At 33.2% G+C, this 25,562-nt stretch overlaps 1 protein-coding gene across 1 annotated transcript; it reads left to right on the top strand.

Annotated features, from left to right (window-relative positions):
- Positions 1-665: 665 nt before the first annotated feature.
- On the top strand, positions 666-25,562 carry Rgs21 (regulator of G protein signaling 21). Its single transcript, XM_090339759.1, has 4 exons — positions 666-676; positions 5,274-5,335; positions 9,658-9,824; positions 25,359-25,562. The coding sequence occupies exons 1-4, from the start codon at positions 666-668 to the stop codon at positions 25,560-25,562; spliced, it is 444 nt and encodes a 147-aa protein (XP_090195885.1).

Genomic DNA, 25,562 nt, shown 5'->3' with positions numbered 1-25,562 from the left:
CTTATCCTGGAGGTCCTTACAGTTAGTGTCGTACTATTTGGCCTAATGTCTCTAGATTTTGTTCTATTATAAATCTCTGCTAGGAGAGCCCAAGGTTTCTACTGATTATGACAAATGAGGGAGACTATTGGGCCTATGTTCCTTTGAGTCTGGCTTACTTCATTTAATATGATTTTTTTCTCAGTCTTTCCATTTCCTTACAATCAGCTGTGAAATTTTAAATAGGAATATTCCTCACACATTTTGAAAACCAAAGAACAAAGTAAAGAAAAATGATCTTTTAGTCAGATTGTAAACTAACAGTGAATACTAAATCTATTATCAAATATATTAAGCATTTGGAACAAAAATCATCTTATAAATAAATTCATATATACTTAAGCAATAAACTTTCAAATGAAATAGATGTCTTAAGCTGGACTCAGAGATATTCAATATTTATTCAAAAGCTTGTCTGTTGCATAGAAATTCAAATGTTTTGAGCACAGAAAGTTAACAAGAAAATGGAGAAGGCTGAAAGTAGCATAATTTAAAGAATGCCAATTTGTAAATTAGGGATAGGTACTCCATACTAATTATAATGCTCCTGCTGTCACATTACCTTCAGCTTGAAGAACAGTCAGAAAGAGAAATTCGGAATCATCTGTGACAGAGTGGAACGAAAAATGCCAGTAAAGTGAGTTGTTGTTTAAAGCTATTTTTAACTTGGAAGATACACAGATGAAATATTCAAGTCTCCTAGCTTTTTTGTTCCTTTCATTTATGATAAATACAATGATATTGTACTCCTTGATGTTTCTCCTTTCTATATTGATTTCTTCCTTTCTAAAATAAATCCATGATCTGTAGCATATTTGGTTGTCTTTGGCAGTAAAATTTCTTCAGGTTTGCCAGAATTGGAAAGATTATAAAGTGGAAAAAGACTAGTTCTGACTTTATGTGATAGTTTCCAAAATCATAAGCAGTGTTAGAGACCAATATATGATCCTGGTTAAAAGTATGCGTTGTCTTACTTAAAAACTTTCTCAAGAAGTATCAAATGCCAGATAAGGAAGCAGCTGGCACTTCCTCCGGCACTAGGATTCCTTCCTTGAATTTTCCATTCTCCAGCACACTGCTAATTAAGTGTGAACAGCTAAATTGTTGGATTCCACATTTTTTAATGCAATACAACTGGTCCTAGCTGGCACAATTAGCAGCATAACTGGTAGCTTTCATGCAGCTCCCATCTGGCCTGGCTCTTCTCCGGACATATTATATGGGGACTGCTGGCCTTGATGGCACTTGTTTAATGAGGAAAACAGACAGGAAATCAGCCAAAACCCCATGAAATACTAAGTGCTGTTTTGGCTCTAGATACACAGTGAATTTTCATGGCAAATCATACACATGGAGAAACCTATTCTAATTATTCAAAAGTATTATAGAAAATACATAAACACACACACACAAATGAGAAGACTCAGACAACGACCATATTAAAGTTTTAACAACAGTCCACATATGTAATGATAAAATGGACCCATGTTCATTGATTTAAGGAATTGCACAACTTAAATAATGAACCACTCCAATACCATTTTAAATCAGCTACTCTAATTTCCATAGCAGAATTATTTCCTGATATTTATTTTTGTTTGTTCATTATTTATCAATTTATTTATTTATTTGTATCTATTTATTTATTTTGTGCTGACATTAGGGCTTAAACTAAGGACCTTGTTGTTGTCCCTTAGCTTGTTTTGCTTAAGGCTCATGAGCCACAGCTCTATTTCAAATTATATTCCTACTTAATTGAAGATAAAAGTCTCACAGACTTTTCCTGTCCATTGTACATTGAATTGAAATGCTCAGATCTCAGCTTCCTGGAAAACTAAGGATTGCAGGAAGAGCTATTGGTGCCCGGTAATTTACTTTTTAATGAAAAATCTTGCATTTTTTTTTACAAGTAACTGACCTTTGTATTGCACATACTTTGCTTTGTATTTTACATACTTTCCATGTAATAAGCATTAAATAACCAATGCTACATGGGAACTATTATTATATAGTTAAAACATTGGCATGAGGTATGACAAAACCCTAATGCAAAAAAACCGTTTCATATATGCTCCAAAGAAAATGAACATCCATATTAGGTACTGACTTGGTCATTTTATGAAGACATATGAGTTTGAGTGAGTTTGAGTGGTATCCACATATACTTGTGTCTGAATTCCAGATCTGTCCTTTCCTATATTTCTGACCTTTGTACTCATTGGTAATATGGGAATAAATCAAACTTATTTTCAAAATTAATGAAGTGAAGAATGTGACATGGTTGGAAACATGCAATGTAAAGAGCATACACCCAGAAATGTTGTACATACTACTACTAAGATAAATTTACTCATAAATGCCAATAATTTTCACTCTTTTTTGTTGATTTACAAAAACTATTTTTAAGTGGAAATGAGAACAAACAGGATTTTTCCTAAAAATAGTTGCATGTCATTTAATATCGAAAGAGTAAATACTGCATTACCTCTAATGTAGATGCACAATAATTTAAAAGAAATCGAAATTTGAGCATTTCTAACATAGTCACACCAAATACATACCTCCAAAGAGCTATTGGGCAACATTTTCCTTTAGAGACAGGTAGAATATTTATTATCCTATTTAATATTGTCATGCCCTAGTATCTGGAATTCTACTGTTTGTAATTATGTACATGGATATCTATGAAGAACCTGTAACATTTTATAATCTGTCTGTTAGTCAAAGCATGTGTGTTCAATTTGTCTTATTTCAACATCATCTCCTAGATTTTCCTTCTTTTTTATAGTTTTTTCACAGAATTGATAGCAATAAGTGTAACTACCATTTATTTAATCATTTCATTTTTCAAAGACACTTTTGTATTTGGCTAATGTTTCATTGATTTGATAATGCTCATTGTCTTCAATTTCCCAAAATATGTCATGTGTCACACTCTTCCAGGAAGGCTTCCACATTAACTTTCCCTTTCGATATCCAGATCACCCTACCTTATGTTCTTTTAAATTCCACCAGCTAGCTATACTTCTCAACTGTATTTTAACTATAGGATAGCAGCATGTATAAAGCCATTATCCCTTTTCCATTGAATGTTTTAATATCTACCATTATAAAAAGTTTGGTCATCATTCATTGGTTATATGTTAACAGATTCAGCCAACATTTCTTGCTGCAACCAATGCAAGAAGAGAATGCTATGTACTGTTATTGGAGAATTAAACATGAATAGAGAAATAGATGTGTATCCTTCAATGCCTTTTCCTAGATTCTGTTTCCCAGAGGTTTATCCTATTCCTCATTCAATGGATGCATCCTATGTCTAGCCTTCTCTCTGTCCTGTGCATTAGCATACACACACAGGTACTAAGTTGTTTAGATTCTAATACAGTGCCAACCACTCAGTTTAAAACTGCCTACAAATATTAAGCCAGCACATTTCATGTAAACACACGATCATATTAGTTTCTACAAAATTTAACATTTAAATCACATGTAATACCCAACTTATTGTGGAACATGTGCTACAATATAAAAATTCTCTACAGTATATAATTAAATGTGGGATTTTGTTTTATCCAATATTTATGAAAGATGGAATCTTAGCAGTTTGAATATTTTTGATTGTTGTCAATTAAAATTCACCACTTCAAAGAAATTTCTTAGATAATCTTCTGTCCTTGAAATTGTCCAAGAGATAAAAATAAATAAATAAATATATCTGATAGGTAACAAAGTGGGATACTGTAACAATATTTGTATTTGTTTATTTGAAATTGGATAGGGAAGGGGGAAACAAGATGAGGAGTGGGGGTGGGAGGGAGGGAAATGGGGATCAAGACATGTGAAAGGGTATCAAAGTATGTGAATTAATGCACCTCCTATCTGGTAAATATCATGTAACCCTTCTATTAATTACAATAAAAATGTGAAAAAAAGAGAGAGAGGGGGAGACAGAGAAAAATAAAATAAAATAAATTTAAAAAAAAGTGCTAGCCCTTAAATGGAGAAAATTGAAGCATGACAATCATTCCAAATTACAATATTTAGGATTGCTATATCAAATGTTCTATAGGATTTTCTAGATATGTGAATTTTTTATTGTCAGGATACTGTATAGAGGGGTTACAGTTATATTCATCAGGTCATAGGTGCATTACTTCTCATTCATAATAATTAGTATACATCTAGGACTCTCCTAGGAAGGATTACAATAGCTCAAACCTAGGTACATAAGGTCTTATAGTATGAGACTAAATGAAAGGAACTCTACGATATGGAAACAAGAGCTTTATCTGTAATTACTGGTTTTGATATGAAACATTTTTATTTCAATCATTTCAATTAAAAGGTTAAATTTACTCATTTATTTCTGTAACTAGGTATTTGCATATCATAGCTACAACTTGGCTCTCATTTTTCTGCAAATAGAGGCTTTTTGTGGATAGAAGCTTGATTATTAAGATGTTTGTTTATTAAAGAGCAATAATGCATGATGTATTTGTATTTAAAAAATGTGTATCTTTAAGTTAATATATTATTTTGTATCACAGTTCCCAAAATATACATTCTCCAGAATTGTTACATTTATAAATTTTTGGCTGCTTTCAAAAAATATTCCTTTATCTTAAATAATTCTTTTATTTAAATAAATCATTCTAAAATGGAAAGTATTCCAGCCTAAGGAGAGATAAATTCTGACTCAAAGTAGGTAAACTCTTTGTGAAACACTGAAATCAAATGTCCACAAGAACATCAAATCTTTTATATTCAATAGTTTTTGAATTTGGGGAGTACAAAATGGGAATACATATCTTTGTTTATTGTGAAATCATAGAAAATGTTTCATTTATCATTACTGCTATCATAGGAATATGTTGGGAGTAAATCAAATTAACAAGGAACAATTATAAATTATAATTATTAGTAGTGTCACTATAGTTTCCCAGAGCCAATATATCTCTTGTGCTTTGATTACAATTTGAAAATTTGCAAATATTATTACTACTGTTGGTTAGATCAATAAATAAGTTTGTGGTACCAAAATATACATGTATTCATGTTGTTGCAGATATCCATTTTCGAAGATGATCACATAATTTCTGTTGACCTTTTACTATTTGACTAATAGCACTAGATAGTATAGTTTAATAGAGAAATATAATTCAAGTATTACTACAGGATATAAAATTAAAAGATCACAATACTATTGTCAAGGTTAGATGTTGTTTCTACAGGTCATCAACAACAGAAGCAATGACATGGTCTGAAAATATGGATACACTCTTAGCCAATCAAGGTAAGATGCAAACAAAACTACTATTGTTTTAGCATGTATTACAATTGTTAAAACTGTAAATTTTATGTTACGTGCATTGAATGTACTAAGATCAATTGGTATTCTCCTTTATTAGTTTCTCTACCAAAAATAATTAAATTTGAAAATAGACTAAGGTTTCATATCGATTTAAGTGGCAGACTACTTGCCTAACAAATTCAAGTGTATGAATTCAAGCAGAAATCTGAATCTTTTTCGATAATTCAAGTAAATACTCTAAACAGACTCATAACTTTAAAGGTCCAAAGTTTAGATTGACAATAGGTTGGACCTAATGCTTATTTGTAGATACTTCATATATTAATGCAAAAGGCATATTACAAGTATCAAGTCAGAATCTTTTCACTTCCTGATTCTCCCTGCCATTTAGCATATAAAATAACTGCTTATTGTGAAAACTGAAAACAACACGCAAATACTCAAGAACTTAAAATTTTCAAAAACTCTTGTTTTACATAAACTTTAAACTACTCACATACTTTAAGCTATGTGCCTCTCACATTATTCTTAGCTGTAATAATTATAAAAGCATTTTAACTATTTAATAACAGGTGAAGTTAAGGAAATATGTGACAATTATAAGCCTAACTCGTTCTAAATATTAATATGAAATATTATGTACTATAAAATCACAAATGTTTCTACAATTTCCATTTGTCTTAGAATGGCTTGCACCACGTCTATTTCAGACAGGAAGGAAAATGATATATAAAATTTATAAATATTTTCTAGTTTTACCTATCTATTTATTCATTTATTTTTAGGCTCCTGGCAATAAAACTCAGGTCATACATTTTTAGTGTTTTGGTCTTCCTCATAAGATCGTGTCTTAATTTTGCCTAGACTAGTTCCCACTGTGAACCTCTGAGTCTCTGGGATTACCAGCTTGTGCTACCATATTGTCAGTAAGATAAGTGAATTAATTAAAATTTCCATTTAACGTAATAAAATAGTGTGAGAAAGTGTTGAAAATGATAAAGCTGAAATAATGCTTCATTCTTTTCATTTATATATGACTTCAGATTGAATTTCCTAAAACATTAGCATAAATAAACCATGTAAATCCTGTAGTCGTACTAATAGTGTATAGGAAGGCTCATTGTGGTCAAGTTTGATAGGCAGGACTGGTTTTCTTTTAAGGATGTAATCAGTGAGACATGTTAGATGTAGTGAACATCATGGGAACATGTCTGCAGGTTGTTATGTGGCAGTTAAGGATTTCTATGAAGCTGTATCACAGAACAAAGCCCAAAGGACTATGAGATCAAGGCAAACACTTCCCTCTGCTTAAACTCTGGGATTTTCTCATAGAAAGAAGACAATGCATGGCTTTTATTACCTTACATGCCTAAAGCACTCACCCAACGTATATTTTTCACACACTGGACAGGGGCCTTCCCTTTGGTGGCTTTCACTTTCTGTTGCTGCCTATTCTGCTCATTACCCTCTGTTTCACCCAAGAAAGTAACTACTGTCAATGATTTTAACTGTATACAGTGCACTCTTCCAACATTTTTGACATCTTTTAAAAACTCAGAGCTATATGTATAGGTAGGCCCTGGTTTATGTCTATAATCACATATACTTGGAAGGATGACATCTGAAGAATTAATGTTGGAAGCCAACCTGAGCAGAAAATTCCATGAGCCTCTATATTCTAAAGAAATCATCAAATAGCCAAGCTGGGCTATTATTTAATGGTAGAGTGTCAGCCAAGTAAGAAATTTGAGCATGTGAGAGGTCCTGAGTAATAACACTGATACATGGTGTCAACATTGTGTGGTTCAGAGTAGACTTTAGTTAAAATTGGACAGAAATAGGGCATAATTAAATTTTTTTGATCTCTTCTCATTTTTTCCGGGATGTTTTCAGATACTCCGAAAAGGAACAAAGCATTGTATATCTTTATGACACACATAAAATATTATTAAACATGAATCTACAATGTTTCCTGTATTATTCCTGTTTTATCTTGGATACATAAAATGAGCTTTAATAAATTCTGTTTAGACTTCCCAAATGCATCATTGTTTGGACCACATTCAGGGAAATTTTTAATTAAGTGTTGCTAAGAGGAGTTTTATAACTAAAATCTGTGTCACAGCAAAATCCTGGATGTATTTTTAAATGCAAGAAATTGTGCAGTTAATTGAATTTATATAGCACTCTCTTATTAATGACATTTACATTCTCAAATATTTCTACTGAGAATTTTAATTGTTATCTGAAACCTTTCACAGTGACTTCTTACTACAACATTGTTTCAAATAAAGCAAAATGTTAAGTCATTATAAATCTATCATGTTTAGACACCAGGGTTCTTTTCCTTGGAAGACTTCAACTTCAATTTCCTATATAAAAACTGATTTAGGGGGCCTGGACTTTATTCTAGTGGCAGAGTGCATGTCTAGCATGCACGAAGACCCAGGTTCGATTCATTGGGACCACATACAGAGAAAAAGCTGAAAGTGGTGCTGTGGCTCAAGTAGTAGAGCTCTACTCTTAAGAAATCCCAAGGACTGTGTTCAGGCCCTGACTTCAAGTACCAGGAGTGGCAAAAAAAAAAATGATGTAGACTCCTTTCCATTGATTTTACCTTTCTTTCTGGGCAATTTCCTTTATCTTCAATATCTATAAATTTCCTTTAACCACACCATGAGATTTGAAGGATTAATTCTCTCTTCTTGAAGCCTGGAGAGCGCTGCTTTGAGTATATGCAAAGGGTCCTCCTGATAGATGGAGGAGAAACTACCAGTGTTTTGGAAGGCAAATTTCCCAAACTAGAGCAAAGATGTTTTCCTCCCCTCACACATGCATATCCTCTGTCAGGAAGAGATATTACCAAGAGCAGCGAAACTGGGAACCTGACTACAATGGCTTTGCCATATTAATGTGGCCTGGTCATCAGAGAAGATATAACATCGTCTTTCTAACTTGTTGAGAGGCATACTTAACTCTATTCATCCCTAAAATGATTGGCAAATATTACATTCTCAAGTGAGTTTATTTCAGGGTACACTTTGATGAGAGGAGCAGAGAAGTAAACAGTCAAATAACATACATGTACATATATGTACACATGTGTATGAATATCCATGTATAAACAAGCACACTTATCTGTTGTAACAAGAAATAATGGACTGTATGTATTTGGCTTCACATAAGAAAATGGAAAGGTAAAATGGATGGAAAATACAAATTACATGATCTGTTTGTGGTTAAAATTTTTTTAGCCATATACTAATTAAGAAAAAAGAAATAAGCCTTAAAGTAAGTACATCCATTGATAGTCCAAAGTTAAAAGTTACTAGAAAATTCCAGTTATGGAGCAAACATTGTGCAAAAGATACATGAAGAAAAATGGAATGGATCCATATTTTGTTAAAGAAATACTGAGGAAAGCTTCTTGCCTTACAAAATGAAATGCCTATTATCAAATAAATAAATAAAAGCATTAAAATCAACTATCTCAATTACATTCTTGGCTTAAACATTTTAATTGTCCAATATAGTCACACCACCCTGTAGATTCTGGTGTTATCTACTCTGCTTGAAGCACAAACAAGAAAACTTAATCTGTTTTTCTTTTCTTTTCTTTTCTATTCTTTTCCCATGTGGAGTTTAAACCATGATCTAGGCTCTGTCCCTAAACTCTTTTTCTCAAGGCTAACTTACTGTTAGCTCCAACAGCTCCACTTCCTGTTTTTGAATGGTTAATTGGAGATAAAAGTCTCATGGGAACATTTTTTCTTGGACTGATTTTGAACCAAGATCCTCAGGACTCAGCCTCCTAAGTAACTAGGATTATAAGTGTGAGACACCAGTGCCTAGAACAATTTAATGTTTAAACATTAAACTGTGTTCTTCAACTCAGAGAAACACAGATAGTTTTATTGTGTAATTATTATAATATTATTAAGGAGGACTAAAATTAATGCAGCAAGCTTTAAAAGCAACTTAAAGAGAATCCTACGAAGTCACCATCAATAGTTTCCAAATGTAATTTCTAAACTTTATGTAATCTGAAAGAAAATATTCAGTTTTCATTGTCGGTGGAGTTAGAAGAAATATGTCTTAACATATTTTGTGTTTATGATTATTCACCAAAAATAAGATTTTTCTAAACTTCAAAACTTTTTGCAAGCGTTATTTGAAATAGAATAATCAAATTTTACCAGTGCTATTAAAGGACTGCTCAATGTAATACCACAATGCACTCATTTTTGGTCATTTTTTTACTGCTCTGTTATTAAACAAATATTTCTAACATATATGTTTTATAGCTGGTCTAGATGCTTTTCGAACATTTCTAAAATCAGAATTTAGTGAAGAAAATGTTGAATTTTGGCTTGCCTGTGAAGACTTCAAGAAAACAGAATGTGCAGAAAAAATAGTTTCCAAAGCCAAAAGAATTTATTCTGAATTCATTGTAGCTGATGCACCAAAAGAGGTGAGTGAAATCCTTCAGGATATTGAAGACTCTCATCTCATAGCAGATCTGTTCAAAGATAGAGGAAGATAAGCTTAATCAATAAAGCTGAAGTGTAATCCTGTTTCTTTTTGACAAATGGCAGTAGATTCTAATACATGTTTAGCAGGATCTTGTTTTATAAGGAATAAGCACAGATTTTTGAAAAATCTATGATGGCAAAAATTTCTTTCTTGGAAATACTGTATACTAGTTTGTGTGTGTGTTCATCCATTTGTGTGTGTACATGTGTGTGCAGGTGCACATATGTTGTTTCTGGGACTTGAACTCAAGGTCTTTTCCACTGATTTTTTGCATTTTTGTGCAAACCTAGTACTCTACCATTTGAGAAATATTCCTACCGAACTCATAAAAATTAGGGTCTAATATTTCAAAATGAATACCACTAAATTAAATTTGACAGAAAAGTTTTTTATTTTTAATTTTTCTTTTTATTATTTTTGTTGTGGGTGGTGGTGGTTTCGGGGCTTGAACTCTGGCCTGTGTACTGTCCCTGAGCAATTCAGTTTAAGCAAATACTCTTAACAGTTAAGCCACAGTATCTCTTCTTGTTTCCTGGTGGTTAATTGTGGATAAGAGCCTCAGAGACCTTGGTGCCTGGGCTGGCTTTGAAGATGTGATCCTCAGATCTCAACCTCCTTCCAAGCTAAAATCAGGGGCACATGTGCTCAGACAGAAATCCTATTTGAAAATACTGTTGTAATCAATGCTTTTCATTTTTGTTGTTGTTAGCTTCGTTTAAATGGTAGAGTGATTGCCTAGCATGCACGAAGACCCAGATTCAATTCCTCAGTACCACATACATAGATAAAAAACAGAAATGGTGCTGAGGCTCAAGTGGTAGAGCTCTAACTTTGAGAAAGTCCAAGGACAGTAATGAGGCCCTGACCTCAAGCCCAGGACTGGCAAAAAAAAAAAAAGAAAAAAAAATGATGGAGTGAAAGGAAATATGTGGTATGGTCCTGAGTATTCTTTGTAAAAAGTAATCCATGTGGAAGAGAAAAATAACTTTCAGTGTAAATTATTCAAGGTTCCTTGATTTTCTGTAATAATTTTATAAATTTTACAAAGGGGTTCTCTCCTCTCCCATTTCTTCTTTCCCTCTCCCACATCTCTCCCATTTTCCTTCCTCACCTTCACTCCTTTCCTTTGCCCCCACCTAAACTGCTCAGTGAGGGGAATTAGACTGAACTGAGGCCCTTGTTCATGTTAGGAAAGGTATTTACTACTTAGCAGCATGAATAGCTACTTTTATTTTGTTGACTGTAAAATAAGCCTAGAGTATGATATAATTATAACATAATTTGTACTACCTAAAATAAAGATCAAGGTCCAAGGGGAAAATCTGGAAAGACTTTGGGAACATTTACTCCAAAAGTACCTTTTGTATGAGCCATCTTACTTGTATTTTATTTCATTTGTAGAACTATCATTGAACATTCCCATATTCTTATTTTAATTTTAAGTGTAAAGTATAAGCAGTTTGAGATATTTTGCCAAATATATAGGTAAGAAGTTTTAGTGTACAAGTAGCAAGCAGAGAAGTCACGTAAAACTCCTTGCAGTACACATAAACTCATACTTTCAGTCACCTTTCCTACAGAAGTGAAATATAGGTATTCTTACAGGTGACAATTACTATAATTTCTGGCCCCAAAATAATGTGTGAGGTTTATAATGTGTGGACAGTTGTGTGCTTATGGGGACAGAGGGTAAGGAAAGACGCAATTCTAAAATATGACTAGTTTGGTGGCAATAACTTATCAATAGTCCAAATTATAGATTAATGTAAATTATTGTAATAGTTATTAGTGTATTATGTCATCAACAGACAAATGAATATCTGAAGCATATCCTAGAATTCTTAGGCAGGAAAAAAATGACTTTAACTTCTGTAAACTTACTGCAGCCTTAATTTTAAAATCACTATTTAAAAATTAAAAATTCATAAAATTAAAAATGTCTATATATTTGTCAAAGTGATTAATGTGCCCTTTTCAGAGATATTTTGGGGCCAGTCTTAAGAAATTATATTTTTTTCTGGTGACACTGGTTTACAAACAATTTTTATCTCTTTATTTGCTCCCCAAACTAGTTGTAGTTATTTTACAATATCATTATAATCAAACTGTTAACTAAACATCTTTAATAGAAAATTTAGTTTTTCCAAGTATAGTGCAACTCAAAGTTATATTGGCAATAAGCACATTGGGCAAAAAAAGAGCTTGCTTATTTTTAAAACATTCTCTCCAAATTGAATATGTGAGCATAAGTGTGGCAGAAGGGATGGGACATGAAGACAGCAATAAAATAAATGAAATGAATGGTCCTAAATTTATACAGTAGTTTTGACAAGATTAGTTGATATATTTGAAATTTAAGTTAAAAATACAATGTTTTCCATTAATACAAAGGTGATTTGAGATGATTTATATAAGAAGATTTTACTTTTGTCTATCGTCAAGTTTAGTTGTCTGCCTTTTACAAAGAATCTAACTTGTAAACAATTTCTCTTGGCATAATTCTACAATTAAAAAAAATAAAAAGTCATGTTATGCAAATTACTGTTAAATCCCACTTCTTTTTTTTCTCCCTATGTCTTTTTTCCTTTATCCATAAGACAGGTAGCATACCACATTTTATTGATTATACCTAAGAAATATATAGATACACTATTGTGAATTTAGTGAATGACCCATCTATAAACTATCATTATGATAGTTGTCATATTCTGGTTCTCTAGGCAGAAAACACACAAGAAGCAAACTTACAGGTCTCTATGTGTGTTGATAATCATTTTGATCATTTTATACTGTCAACTTATGTCTGGTTCATATATTAATAAGGCATTTATTTATGGCAGAGGAGAAAACCTAATGCCTAAAGATAGCTAAACCTGGGTGTAAGTCCTGAGATCTTCCTTCTATAATCTATAGTGAACCATTTCATCTCATTATTCTCCAATCGCTTCATCTGGAAAAGCAAAATGAGATATGTTCCCAGAAGAGATAGGAAAAAAATGAAATATTGCTTAGGATTTTCATTGTGTAATAGAGATGCTAAGAAATTTCAGTCCCCTTTTTCTTTAACTACATTCCTAAATGCCATTGAAATTGAAAGACTTAAAAACAGCTGTTAGGTAAGGTCTAAGAATACTGGAAGGTAAGCAAATTCTGAAGCTGTTAATAAAAGTATAAATATCAAAACATTTAGAAAATATCCTGGGATAAAACAGACTGAGAAAAAGGAAAGATCACTGAGTAAATTTTTATCAATTCATTTATGCAAAAATTGTGCATAGAAAAATGTTGGGATCATATGTTTTGACTAAATAAGTAAAATAGTGGGGACTTAAAAGAATTATGAATTACCTCCTTTTTATTATAAGAGTAGAACACATTATTTCCATTATTTACAGGGTCTCAAACATGCTAGGCAGACTCTATAACACTGAGTTGCAGTCTTACCCCCAAAAAACTTATTTTTATTTTTGTTCTTAAAATTTCAAGAAATAATGTAATGAGTATAATTCATGTAATTAATAAAAATTTGTTGTATTACAACATAAAAAGAGTGCCTTTATTAGAGGAGAAATATGTATATGAAGTGTCACTAGGATGTACATACAATAACCTGAGAATGTTAGAGCAATCACACTGATAGAGTTTGTACTTAGTCTTCCTTCAGTTAGGACTACTTGTTACATAAATTTTCTATGTATATGGTACCAAGGAATCAAACCCAGGTCTTCATGCATGCTAGGCAAGCACTCTACTTCTAGGCCAAACTACATGCCCAGTGTAACGATCTTAAGTACACTAATTTAGGATGAGAAATGTAGCTCAATTTGGCATGCATATGTAGCATAAACAAGATCCTGTATTCAATCTCTAACATCAAATATATGTACACATTATTTACATATATGTATACACATATACATATATGATTCAATTTTATAATAATATGAATCCAGGAATATTTACTTATAATACTGTAAATGTTTACTTATAGTATATAAGGACACAACTCATAAAAAACAAATTTTATTTATAAAATATATTACAATGGATACCTATAGGACACTTTAAAATATCTTTGTCTAGCTATTACCTTTAATGCATCTGCTCTTCACTTCCTCATAAAATTAACATCCCTTAATAGTAAAAAGTTCCTTCTAAGCATAAAAATATAAAATAATCTTGTGCCACAATTTTTATACTAGGTATCTCTCAGTAAGGAAATGTAAACAAACATGAGTAGAAATTAATTCCATTCAAATGAATATTTCAGTCTGCAGTGGAAATTGTCTTAATGGGGAAAATGAGAGAGCAAAAAATGACTATGCAGAAGGATGAGTGAATATCATATCTCAAAGGATGTAATGAGTGAGTAGAGGAGATAACTATTATGAATAACATTGAATTGAATTTTCTCTAAAGGAAAATAGTTTAAATTTTGATAGAGAAAATCCTATAAACTACACACCTGTAATCATACCTAGTGTTACTCTAAGTCTTGTTTCTTAAACTTATCTCAATCCTAGGTAGCCACTCACATACACTCAGCTGTAGTAAGATATGATTTCCCCATTTGTTATTTCTCTAAGGTTTGTTAACTAATTGATAGTTTGTTATCTCTGTCTGCTGAGCATTGTGCCAGCATACCTAAAGATATAGATAATCATAGAGCCTGAATAGATAAACTAGCCAACCTGGTAGGAAGACTTTAGATTAAATAAAGTGCAGTGAGCTTTCCTTAAGTGTTGTAATAGAAAAATGCAAGATAAGACTGAGTTATGAACAGAAATGTGTTTGGAAGATTGGGACATTATACTTGTATCTGAAAAGAGGCACTTAGTAAGCATGGTGCAGAAATTTGAATATAAAAGGAAATAAGGCAAAAGGGATAGATAGAACAGAGAATGCAGAATACAGAAAAAGTCTTAATGTTGCCTAGATTAGTTCAGTAAGGAAAGAAGCTTAGTCATTTGTGGCAGAACACAACTTTGAAGGAAATGCACCAATAGATCTCAAGGATTCCTGAATTCTTCTTTATTCATCTTCAAAATTAAATAAATCCTTGTTTTAAAAGAAAGAGCATGGAGGAGAGTAAATGAAATAGTAAAAGAGAAAGCAAACAGATAAACAAATTCAAAACTATGCTAGAACTATTTCCACTAGTATTGTGTGGGTTATCTCATTTAATCTGCATGTTCATTATCTTAGGAAATATTGCAACTATCCGACGTGTTTAGATAAAAAATGAACCAAAGTTTAGAGATTAAATGATGAGACCTGCAATCATTGTATGTGATACCAAAGAATCGAACCCTGGTCTTCGTGCATGGGCAAGCACTCTACCACTAGGTCAAACTCCCAGCCCTTGTTTCTATTTTTTTTTTTTTTGCCAGTCCTGGGCTTAAGCTCAAGGCCTGAGCACTGTCATTGGATTTTTCTCAAGGTTAGCGCTCTACCACTTGAGCCTTAGCACCTCTTTCGGCTTTTTCTAAGTATGTGGTACCGAGGAATCGAACCTGGTTCTTCGTGCCTGCTAGGCAAGCACTCTACCACTAGTCCAAACTCCCGGCCCCCTTGTTTCTAATTTTTGTAACCTCTTAATAAATTCAAGTTTTATAGGTAGCATTAGGTGCAAAAAATGTCAAAAATCTTTCTTAAAATTATTTGTAGTATTTTTTTTTCAAAACACAATCCATGCACTTCAAAATAGAACCATAAAACTTCAAAGTTCTTTAAACTTCCTTGTATTCTTCTTTCACTTAACCTTCAACTACTTTGTTGGTTTTGGAGAAGTAAACCAGTCAATATGACTCCCTTTCAGCTGTTCCCAAATAGCTGTGGCTTTCAAACATCTATTCTTAGCAATCTGTATACACTGAGATTTTCTATGTGTCATCTCCTTTTTGCCATAGAGTGGGAGAGGCATCTGGTTTCTATTCAATCCCATCTTTATTTTGACTACTTGTCTAATTAACAAAGGTGCTCTTGAGTTCTATTTCTTCCCTTTCTCTTACATCCTTCCAGATGTTAGTACTACCGCCCAAATGTGTCATCTATTTTTGTCACCAAAGCCAGTGCTAACAATGGCATGCAGTTCCTTCTAGATGTGTTGCAGATTGCTAGTTTCAACTTTAATAGTCACCCTTGACAAGGCATTTCCAAATATACATTTTTCTTAATGATACAAAAAAAATGAAGTAATACAAGCCAGTTGTGGTGGCTCACATCTCTAATATTGCTACTCAGGAAGTTGAGATCTGAGGCTCATGGTCTGAATCTAGTGAACTTAGGAAAGTCATAAGACTCTTATCCTCAATTATCCACTAAAAACAGTGTAACAGGCCAGTGCAGTGGCTCACACCTATAATCCTAGTTACTCAGGGGGCTGAGATCTAAGGACTGCGGGTGGTTCAAACCAGCCTGGCACTAAAGAGTCTGTCAGACTCTTATTTCCAATTTATCGCCAGAAAACTGGAAGTGGCACTGTGTTTCAAGGGGTAGGGCAGTAGCCTTGAGCTGAAGAGCTCAGGGACATCACCTAGGCCTGGAGTACAGGTCCCAAGACTGACAAAAAAATAAAGAAATAAAGTGTCAATGGTGTTTAAATAGAATTAGATCACCAAAAACATGATTTTGGATGGCTTTCATTTGAATAATAATTTCAAGCTCAGTTATGAATAAGGCCTAAGGTGCTGCCTGCTCTATTTTCCTAAGATGTTTTACTTATGCATGCACACATCCTTTGCAGAATGATCATCTCCTGCTATACTCTACATTCTGAATGAGCAAGGCCTGATTAATTGGAATACAGGAAAACCATTGATAATATTTCCTTCAAATTATTTAGTAATATATAAAGCACAGTGTAGGGTCACAGGCAAGACAACAGATACACTTTAAAATGTATTCTTTCTGTAAAAAATGTTGAAAGTCATAAGAATTAAAATTGCTAACAGAAAAAAAAATAAACTTTGGCCTGTATAGCTTTCAGATAACCAATTCATTTGAGGATTAAATAGGCTGGTTCTTTGTTTTCTTATTTATTTATTTATTTATTTATTTATTTATTTATTCATTACTTTACACCACCATTCAGGAAGCAGACATTTCTAGGCAGTGGATCGCTGTCTGAGTCTGCTGTGTCAGGGCCTTTTCAAAACTGACAGAATTTAAAAGTTTCTAAACGGTTGTGGTGACATCTTGGCTGTCATTTTCAAAGAGGCACAATCCTGGATTGTGTTTTTCTGCTTGACAGTGTACTTGTCGACTATATTCAGAATAATTTATGAGTTTTTAAATAACAAACAAAATGATGTGTCCAAAGTCCTTGAAAGTCAATGAGAGCTATAAGAAAAAGTAATTGTTTACAACACTAATCAGACATTAATTGGCACATGTTTCAGCCCCTCCTCAAAATCTAATAGATTAAGATGCTCAGCAATATCCACAAGTCTCTGGAGCTCCCATGTAGTTCAAGGTTACTTAGCTCATGTAGTTGGAAAGTCTTCCTTTCTAATGTAACTTCCTCCTAGGGTCCTGTCTTAGTATACTAAAAGTTCAATATCATGTCTGGCTTATTACTTAAGGTAGAAATTTATCCAGGAGCATTTAGGTGAGCCAAACAAATAATCACATTGGGATGAATGTAAAATTGAAGATAGAGTGTATGTAAATATCACTAGAAGTATGAGCAGTGGTAAAGAAGAAGATAGATAAGAAGGAATACAAACTAATATTTTCAACTTATTTTCCTATTTCAATCTCAAATAAATGACAGAAAACAAAATATAAGTTACTGTATACAGCCTATTAAATGTATCACTAGAATAGACTTTGAATAGTGTATATCAACATTTATCACTGCCTATTAATCAAAATGTGGTGTGTGTGTGTGTGTGCACATGCATTTATGCATGTTTATTGAAGGCTTAAAACTAAGGTCATGCTAGGTGAGGTGGTTCACACCTGTAAAGAATGTGAGGCTCTTATCTCCAATTAATCTCCAGAAAATTAGAAATGGGCATGTGGCTCAAGGAGTAGAGTGGTAGTCTTGAGCTGAAGGGCTTTTTTTAGTGGCTAATGGGAAATAAGAATCTCATAGACTTACCTACTTATAATTCACCAATTCCTATGCTGAATAGAGACATATCTCATTTATTTTCTATGTTTACTTTCCCAGTGATCTCTATTCTTACATGTCTGAAGGATCCACTCAAACTGAACAATCGCAATGTTGAGTCTTATTTGCAATTCAAAACCTTTTCTGCGTGGTATGGTGGCTCACACCCATAATCCTAGCTACTCAGGAGGCTGAGCTCTTAGGATCAGGGTTCAAATCCAGCCTGCGCACAAAAGAACCTGAAACTCTAATCTCTAATTAAACTCTAGAAAATGGGAAGAGAGGCTTGACTCAAGGGTGGGGTGGTAGCCTTGAGCTGAAGAGCTCAGAGACAAGGCCCAGGGCAAGTTCAAGCCCTATGCTCCCTCCCCACATTTTTTTTTTTTCTGTCCAGCTATTTTCCATTTGGGGAAAGGTGATTCTAGTCTGGTGTTCTACCTTTATTGTTGGTAGTAATCTCTTCATTACTTTGTCATGTTTTAAATCAATTCCCAGCACTTTCTCCATCACATTAGTATATTGTTAATTCAGTCCTTCTTAAAGACTTTCTCTCTTACACCTGCTCATAAGTACTGTTACAAATTTTAGTCATCTTATTCTCTAAATACATTTACATGGCCATTCCTTCCCTTAATTCCCTGTAATATTAGCAATTGTCCATTCTAATAGAGTTTCCTGATTTTTCTTTCTTGCATCCACACTTGTGGCTCCATACTTGTTTTAAGGATAAGTAACATATTCCTTAACAAGAATTAAAACTATCTATAATATCCAACAGTTTATTTCACTCCCAGCTCATCTTTCTCTACTCAAATTCCACAGATAGTCATGTATTTTATCCTGCAGTTGTAAGTCACTTTATTAAAATTTAATTTTAATGTCAGGGTGATAAACAGATTGGTTATGGTTACATATGAAAGAGAGTAAGTACATTTTTTCTCAAACATTGTTACCCCATCCCATGCTTTTCTTCAACTTTCTCTCCCCACCCAACCCCCTAAGTTATAAAGTCCATTTCGAAAATACTGTCTTGTGATTATCGCTATTCATATTTGTTGGTTCATAATTTGTTCTTTGTCTCATTATTTTATTTTTCCTCTTCCTTTCCCTAATTCAAATAAATATACGTACAATACGCTGGATGCCAAAATCATATACAGTGAAAACAGGGGATAAACGATCGGTGGGGAATTGAAATAAAAAATAAACAACTTTTTCAAATACTACATTAAAAGCAACAACCAGAAAGAAAAACCTCTTGTTTCCACATCCTGGAGTTCATTTCATTTAGCATCATGTTATATGATCATATCTACATAGGTATTACGATATTATGATCCTCTGCTAGGAAAAAATCAAAGATATATACTAATTGTTACAAATGAGGGAAGCCATGGAGACTGTGCTCCTTTGGGTCTGGTTTACTTCATTTAATGTGATTTTTCCCATTTACTTACAAATGTGACATATGGACTATTCATAGTAATACTTCAAGTTCAGTTTAACTCTCATTTCCTTCTGAAAGGCTTTCTCCCTAACAGCATTTATTGACTTTTAGATTGCTTTTTCAAATTTGTCTTCTAGATAAACATCAGTTTAATCTGTATATCTTAAATTCCCATCATACTACTAAACACCTGCTCAATAAACATCCCACATAAATGAATTTAAAGAAGACTGTAAGCAGAGAATTGTTACTTTTCAGTTATATTTTGAACTATTCACTTTAAACAGGGAAAATAATATTAACAATATTATGTTTGTGTGTGATAAGCACACTATGGTCTATGAGAATTTAGCACATGGTACTAATTTTAAATAATTGCTATTATTTTAAATTTACATACATTTATTTAAATATTCTTATGATTACCTTAAATTTGAAGCCATTATTTAGAAATTAACTATTAGAGAAGGCAAATTCAGTAAAGACAAAGGAAGAATAAAGAAAAGAAAAGAAAAGAAAAGAAAATGTGGAAGATAAATTGCAGTGGTTCACACTTGCCATTCTAGCTACAAAGATGGCTGGATTTTTGAGGGTCTGGTAGATTTCGGTTCAAAGCAATCCTAAGCCAAAGTACACAGTGAAAAGTACATAGGAAAAATTGGGCAGGAAAGGAAGAAAGGGTAGAGATATGGCTCAAATTTATAACAGGCCAGTTTCAGGTGAAGAAAAGCAATGTGGAGCTGAAGGTTCAATTAATTGTACTTGCACAAAAAGAGTAGCTGTGTGAGCAATGAAAAGCTTCCCTACAATTTTTTTTCCAAGGATATGTATAAACAGAGAATAGGCAGAACATGATTGTCAGATTAAATCATCTCTCGAATTATTAAATTACCCTTGTGAAACAACTCTCATTTGGTCACCAAAATTAAATACTTAAAACACTAGAATATTTTGGGTGAAAGTCTGTGTGTGTAAGGAATCATATATCTTAGTTTAAAACTGAACTCACAAATTTCAGTATACAGATTCTTTATTTGTGATTAAGGAAAAGTATTCAATTTCAGTTAAATGATTGGGAAGGATGAAATCTATGCAGGAGAAGGAGGGATTGTAGATGGTGAAATATCATAACCCAAAGCTTCAGCTAAAAATTCACTTTAAGCATAAATGGACCAATTATATGAGTGCTGCAAAAAAAATGGACAAGTTGATTAACAAACAACATTGAAGTCTGAGAGCAAAGAATCTAAAAATGACAAGGTTAGTTGCTACAATTTCATGTCAAAAAAGCAATGGAATTTCAGCTGAATATTCATAGAACAAAATTAAAATTTTGGTGGCAATTGATACAGTAATATTGTTGAAAATGTTAAGAAGCAAAGATGCTATCACAACATCAGAGAAAGCAGGGAAGGGGTTAACTATAGATTTATTGGAAGAATAAAATTGAGAATGAAAATGATTCCTGTTAAACTGCAAGATCAAAGGCACAATACCACACGCATTCACACACACACACACACACACACACACACACGACATAAGTGATCAGAGAAAGTTAATGTTAGAGATGACTCTTCTGTTTCTAGTTTGTACAAGTTGGGGAAAAATAATGACATTTACATAGACATGTGGGTGTGATGTTTGTCAATGACATTAAGCTGAAATGCCAAGATAGATCTTCATAAAACTTCTCATTATCTCCTGGGAACAGTGCATCTGCTTATCACTTAGAGCTGATGTTGGCTGCTCCTTAGTAAGAAAAACAGGCAAATCAGAAAAATGAAAGGATCAAGTGAGAAGGGTATTTTTTCATATTCAATAATATCATTATTATGAGGTTGACATGGAATCATTCTCTTAAGATTTTAAAATGTTGAACAAACATGAAAGTATTTTTTTATTTGCTGAGTTCATGATATGTATTTGTTGGGACCTATACTAAGTATTAGTGAGAGGCATTCCAAAGAAAAATTCTCAAGGTAACAGCATCTTTTGAGAGTATCAAAGAAATTATAACCACTGGTAAATTCTATAGGTTAGATGTTATTTACATTTAGCCTTAAATTGGGAGACTTCTCAGAGATTATGATATAAAGAAGTAAGAGAGAGAGAGAGAGACAGAGACAGGACAGACAGAGACAGAGAGAGACACAGAGAGAGACAGAGACAGAGACAGAGACAGAGACAGACAAAGTCAGAGAGAGAGACAGAGAAGGAAAAAAATGTACTCAAGCGGGGAAATGCAGAGTTTGAGAGAAATTGTCCAAGTTCATTGAAATACAGGGAAGATGGAGATGAAAATAAAGGTGTAAATAACAGCCAGATTTAATAGCCATGAATAATAAAATCAGAGATTTTTGGATTTCTATATAGGAAACAGGAGTAATTGAAAATGTTTACCTCTGCTAATAATAGTGGTGATTAATAATAGTATTAGCAAAAAATAATAGCAATAGTAGTAGTAGTAGTAGTAGTAGTAGTAAAATAAGGCCTCACTGATCCTACTGTAAATATGAATCTTCGCAGATGAGAACTTAATTAGACTGAATTACTATACTTATCCTTGGGGGAGATATAAAAGAAGGCATAAAGGTAGCATAAAAGAACTAAGAATGGATTCATATGAAGACATGTATTTTTTACATTCATATCATATGATAAACCTATTTCGCATGCTACAGCAGATATTAAAAAATATTACATAGTTTTGATAATGGCTTTTATTCACAGATTCCCATTATGAAGTGGGCATTATACTAAGATAATTACATAAGTTGTCATGCTGTTGATCTACTCAGAGCCATTCCATGTCTACCTATTGGATTGTAGCAGTGAAAGGAGATCTCCCAACTGCAGTGCTGAAGACAAGACCTAGCTTTGATCTTCTTTTACTCACAGCAGAGGATTTCCTTTCTTTTACCTTATGCCTCAGCTATCTTGGCATAGGGGCTCTCTGCAACTTCACACACTGATTCTTTTGTAAATTTTAAATTGATTTCTGAATTTACATGTATTAGTAATACCAATAGTTTCATTGTGATAAACCCATACATGAGGTAAAGTATACTATTTTAAATAACTTACTTCTTCTGTTGTTTTGTAATTCCTCCCCTCATTCCTTTCTCTTTATGTAAACATCGTTTTAATGAAGTTTTCCTCTGCCTGTTTTCATCTGCCTGTATATGTAACACATATATGTATACACTGATACTCTGTCACTCATTCTCAATATACTTTATTATTTCCCCTACCACTGTCTTTGCTGACGGAATATAATTCATTTTACAATCTGTTTCCCATCATCACTACCATCATCATTTTAGATCTAGTTGAAAAAAATGAGTGAGACCATACAATAGCTGGCATTTTGATCTTGACTCATCTGGCTCAGTATGGTGATAACCAGTATCACCCATTTACCTGTGAACTATATAAATTCACTTGTCTTTATGGTTAATATTGTATTTTCCATTCATTGTCTGGGCATCTTAGTAGATTCCACAATTCAGCTACTAAGAATAGAGCTCTTTCTTGCATCAAGATTCTGCATTTGTCAGGTGATGATGTCTCACACCTGTAATCCTGTTCAAAAGGCTGAGATCTGAAGATCCAGGTTCAAATCTAGACCCATTAGGAAAGCCTGTGAAACTCTTATCTACAATTGCCCAGCACAAAGCCAGAAGTGGAGCTGTGGCTCAAGTGGTAGAGAGCTAACCTTGAGCATAAAAGCTCAGGGTTGTGTCTAAGCTGTGAGTTCAAGCTCTAGGACTGGCATGTACACACACACACACACACACACACACACACACATGATTCAGACAACATTCTGTATTTGTTAGTCTGCTGATTAGTTTTCCTAGAATACTTCATGATAGATTTCTTAATTTCCAACTTAAACTCTAAAATATAAGTTATTTCACTATTGGGTATTTCTCCCAATTATAACTGGCATATTTAAGACAATATTAATAGATATTAATAACTGAAGATGAGATAAAAATGAATAAAACATGAATCTCAGTTCTTTTAAATTCCAACTCAGGAAATATCAGTAGACTAAAGATGATGAAGCAAAAGCTCAGAAATATGAAAACATATCAGCAAAGGTTACTGAGGTCAAAATGAATGATATTTTATAATAATCTTAAAGCCTTTCCATATTCTTGCAGGGGCAAGATTTTTCTAGTTTGAGAGGCAACCTTCCAGAAGTTTGAATTCTTTATCTGGAAATAGGATGAATGATCAAATAATGAGATCAAATGAATTAAATTACAGATCTATGTGGGAAAAAATAAGTATCTGAAATCCCTAAAAAATTATCTATGCAAGAATAGAGGATTTTTGATGAATCTTTTCTTTTTCCTTTATTTCTTCCGAGAATATTTTGCCATTGCATATCTCATTCAACCAATAAAACACTTGAAGAGGTGTGCAATTAGTCCTCTCTTATACACTTAGCAAAGTGTACATCAGTCATATAGCAAGTTAGTAGCTGAAGAGAAATTTAATTGCAGTCTTGTATCTAATTTAAGTTCATTCCTTTGCAACATAAGTGATCATTTATAGCCTTATTTCACCAGACCACAAAATTCTGACATTTTTATCATTTTTCCCACTTGTCCTAAGAGAATTTTACATCCTATTCAGCAAATATGTATTGATTTCCTATTATGTAATAGGCAATCTGCTAAGTTCTGGGAAAGAGTGATAAATAAGATATAGCACCTGCCATTGTAGAGCTTCTAATTTTAAGGTTCAAATCCTTTTGCAGTTGGTGAATATTTAGAGTTTAAATTACATATCGTGAATAAGTCACGTTCTGATTGTCAGACTATTTTGGAGCAAGTATAGAATTGAGCAAGTACTTTTTAAGAGGGCATTGAAACCGGGTGCCAGTGGCTCATGCCTGTAATCTGAGCTACTCAAAAGGTAGATAACTGAGGATTGCAATTTGAAGCCAGACCAGGCAGGAAAGTTTGTGAGACTACAATAAACTATTCCAAAATCTCCAGAAAAAAAAGGCAGAATTGAAGCCATTGATCTCAGAGTAGTGCACTGGCCTTGAGAAAATGAACTCAGTGACAGTGTCCAAACTCCCCCCAATTCAAACCCCAGGATTGGCAAAACAGACAAATAAACAAGCAAAAAGGACAAAAACAACCAATGCACACACACACACACACACACACACACACACACAAACAAAAACAAAAAGAGAGCTTAGATGCAGTATATCTGTGTATTTGTTTGTTTTAGAAGAATAGTGAGTTCTCTTGTTGCCTCTTTATTATATACTGTGAGTGATATCTGTTCCTGGAAGTGTTAAGAGGACAAGGAAGGTGTAGATAGATAAAGGTGCAATTATGGATTCAGTGATCTAGATTCTGAGCTATAACTTCTGGGCAAGGAGATAAGAGTCAGTTGTTTCATCCATATTTTCATGCAAAAGCAAACAAAAAGATAATCAATGATACAAGAAGAGTAAGGTGAGCTATGGAGAAAAGGGAAATGTAGAAAGCACTAGTACATTCTTGCTTTTGTTTTGCCTATTGGCAATGCACTGCAAATATTCAGGCCAAAGACTAGAACAAGAGTAAGTGGGGGAAAAGCCATTTAGAGATACAACATATACAGTTTGTTTCTTCACATTATGTTTGAAAAAGAATCACAAATAGGGCTTTGCTTCCACGATTGTCAATGCCATTCCTCTCAAGCCAGAAAAAAATGACTAAGCCATGTGTGTGTTCTGCATTCTAAAAGTTGAATGCATGACCTTTCCGTTGCTTTGCATTAGATTAGCTCAGTGTTTGGGAAATATTCAAATAATATGTATGCCTACTCATCCAAATGAACTGTGCAGACTTTGATTAAAGAAATCTAATAACATGTAACTTTGTTTTCCACAGATTAATATTGATTTCAGTACCAGAGACCTCATCTCAAAGAATATTGCAGAACCAACTCTCAAATGTTTTGATGAGGCTCAGAAGTTAATCTATAGTCTCATGGCCAAAGATTCTTTCCCTCGATTTCTGAAGTCAGAGATTTACAAGAAACTGGTGACAAGCCAGCAGGTTGAAAGTCATAAAAAGTGGTTCCCTTTCTTGTGA

This window comes from Megascapheus bottae, chromosome 10 (assembly GCF_031878675.1).
Source record: "Megascapheus bottae isolate mThoBot1 chromosome 10, mThoBot2.hap1, whole genome shotgun sequence".
NCBI lineage: Eukaryota > Metazoa > Chordata > Mammalia > Rodentia > Geomyidae > Megascapheus > Megascapheus bottae.
This window is presented reverse-complemented; position numbering and strand designations above follow the sequence as displayed.